This window comes from Monodelphis domestica, chromosome 6 (genome assembly GCF_027887165.1).
Source record: "Monodelphis domestica isolate mMonDom1 chromosome 6, mMonDom1.pri, whole genome shotgun sequence".
NCBI lineage: Eukaryota > Metazoa > Chordata > Mammalia > Didelphimorphia > Didelphidae > Monodelphis > Monodelphis domestica.
In genome coordinates this window covers 25,731,974-25,734,376 of record NC_077232.1, presented here as the reverse complement: position 1 = coordinate 25,734,376, position 2,403 = coordinate 25,731,974, and the positions used below count along the sequence as shown (strand labels likewise).

The 2,403-nt window shown below is 33.9% G+C and overlaps 1 protein-coding gene across 1 annotated transcript; it reads left to right on the top strand.

Annotated features, from left to right (window-relative positions):
- Positions 1 to 819: 819 nt before the first annotated feature.
- On the top strand, positions 820 to 2,050 carry LOC100618763 (olfactory receptor 4C11-like). The gene has a single exon (XM_016423626.2). The coding sequence runs from the start codon at positions 834 to 836 to the stop codon at positions 1,752 to 1,754; it is 921 nt and encodes a 306-aa protein (XP_016279112.2). The 5' UTR covers positions 820 to 833; the 3' UTR covers positions 1,755 to 2,050.
- The last annotated feature ends 353 nt before the right edge of the window (positions 2,051 to 2,403 follow it).

Sequence of the window (2,403 nt, the reverse complement as noted above, 5' to 3'; positions counted from 1 at the left end):
CAGAACTAGTACCAAATTCTGTATTTTATTGAGAAGCAAAGATAGGTCTCATACCAGGAGAAAAAAACAATCACATATATTCTAAACACTTTGGATTCCTCTAAAAATAATAGAATTGCACCTTTTTTCTGTTTATTACATGTTTTCAACTGGAAAGTGGATAACTATTAAGGGAGATAATGAATGTAGTTTGTTTGTTTGTTTGTTTCAGATAAGAATGGGTCAATACATCTTATGAGTTCCAGTCAAACTATGAGATTCTACAAAAACTACTGAATATAAACAGTGGGTCCTCAAAGTTCATGATGTTTATGGCAAATTTTTGTCCAGGTTAGGAGATTTTATTAATTTCTCCCCAAAACATTAACTTTGAAAAGTGAAAGAGGCATATTTGGAGTTGTGAATAACATGCACAAATAAATAATATAGCATAAGAAAAGAAAATTACCAAATGGATCTGTGATTTCAAAATTCTCTCAAATGATTCTGATCCAATTTAGGCTTGCTCATTTATGTCCTGTAATTTTTACATGATACTATGTATATGTCACTGCACAGAGGACAGTGCAGCTTTTTCACAAACAACTTTTCATGACCAAGAAATTTATTGTGTGTATGTTGTGTGTATTAGAGTTTATAGGAGTAGTGTTAGAGGTACTTACAGCTCTCCTAAGACATTGAAAATAGGAAAAACATAATTTTTAGTAAAGAGAAGTTAAGTGGTTAGTTTCTTTTATGGTGGTGAACTTTCAAATTCTACTCTGATTTTCCCTTTTTTTTTTTGGTATATTAACTAGTTCTTATTTATGTCCTTCCCAAATGAGTCTTAGAAGATGAGAAACAATGTGACTGAATTCATTCTTCTTGGACTGACTCAGGACCCAGAAAGACAGAAAATTGTATTTTTCATTTTCTTGGTATTCTACACTGCCACTGTATTGGGAAACCTGCTCATTGTTTTGACAATCAAGACCAGTTCAACACTTGGGTCTCTGATGTACTTCTTCCTAACTTACTTATCTATCACAGATTCTTGCTTCTCTACCACCATGGCTCCCAAACTGATTTTGGACACCCTCTCCCACAAGAACACTATTTCTTTTGATGAGTGCATGACCCAAATATTTGCTTTGCATTTCTTTGGTGCCATGGAAATACTGGTCCTCATTTTGATGGCCTATGACCGTTACGTGGCCATCTGTAAGCCTTTGCACTATTCAGTTATCATGAACCGAAGGGTGTGTGGGATCCTCATTCTGCTGGCCTGGGCAGGGTCATTTCTGCATTCAATTGCCCAGATAATCCTCATCTTGAATGTGCCTTTCTGTGGTCCAAATGTGATTGACCACTTTTTCTGTGATTTACAACCTTTGTTGAGGCTGGGGTGTATGGACACACATGTCCTAAACCTCTTGGTAGTTTCTAATAGTGGGGCCTTATGCTCAACCAGCTTTGTTTTGCTAATGATATCCTATACAATTATACTACGCTCCCTTAAAAATCATAGTGCAGAAGGGAAGCGGAAAGCCCTCTCCACCTGCAGCTCCCACATCATTGTTGTCATCATATTCTTTGGCCCCTGCATATTTATTTACACCCGGCCCCAAACTACTTTCCCACTGGATAAGTTGGTGTCTGTATTTTATACCATTATAACACCCTTTCTCAATCCTTTGATCTACACTCTAAGGAATGCCGAAGTAAAAAATGCCATGAAAAAGTTATGGAATAAAAAAATGATTTCAGATAACTAATAATATGCTCAATAATATTTTTCCTTTTTTTCAAGGATAGTTGAGCTAAACAAGAAGAATTAAAATTCAAATATAGCTATAGAAAAGAAAATAAAGCAGGTGTTCTTCACCTGAGGTTCATGGACTTTTGACAATATTTTGATGAATTTATTTCAATCCAATTTTATTTGTTGTTCAATATATTTCATTTTCTGCATTTAAAAATTTTGTTCTATTTAGCATAAAACATATAATGTCATTTTATTTCTTTTAGTCATTATTTCAAATAGCAAAAAATGAGGTTCTTAGTTTGTATAATAAAGGGAACAAAAGATAAAATTTATGAAAGAAAGAGACCTTTGTGGCTTGATGGAAAGAGTTCTAGAGCTCAAGTTAGGGGGAATAAAGGTGAACCTAATCTCTACTCTTAATTTCTTATGTGACCTTGAGAAAAATCCCTTGAATTTTCTGAATATTTTTACTCTTAACAATCAAATCAGAGATTTAGACTATAAAACCTTGACAGATTCTTACATCCATAAATCTGTGGCCTTGTAAATACAGGATAGAGAAAAATATTGTTTGAGGAAGAGACAGGAACAGAATAAGTCTGAAAAGTTCATTCTATAAAGTAGAATCTGCATTGTTTACTTCAGTTCTTAAAAATTTC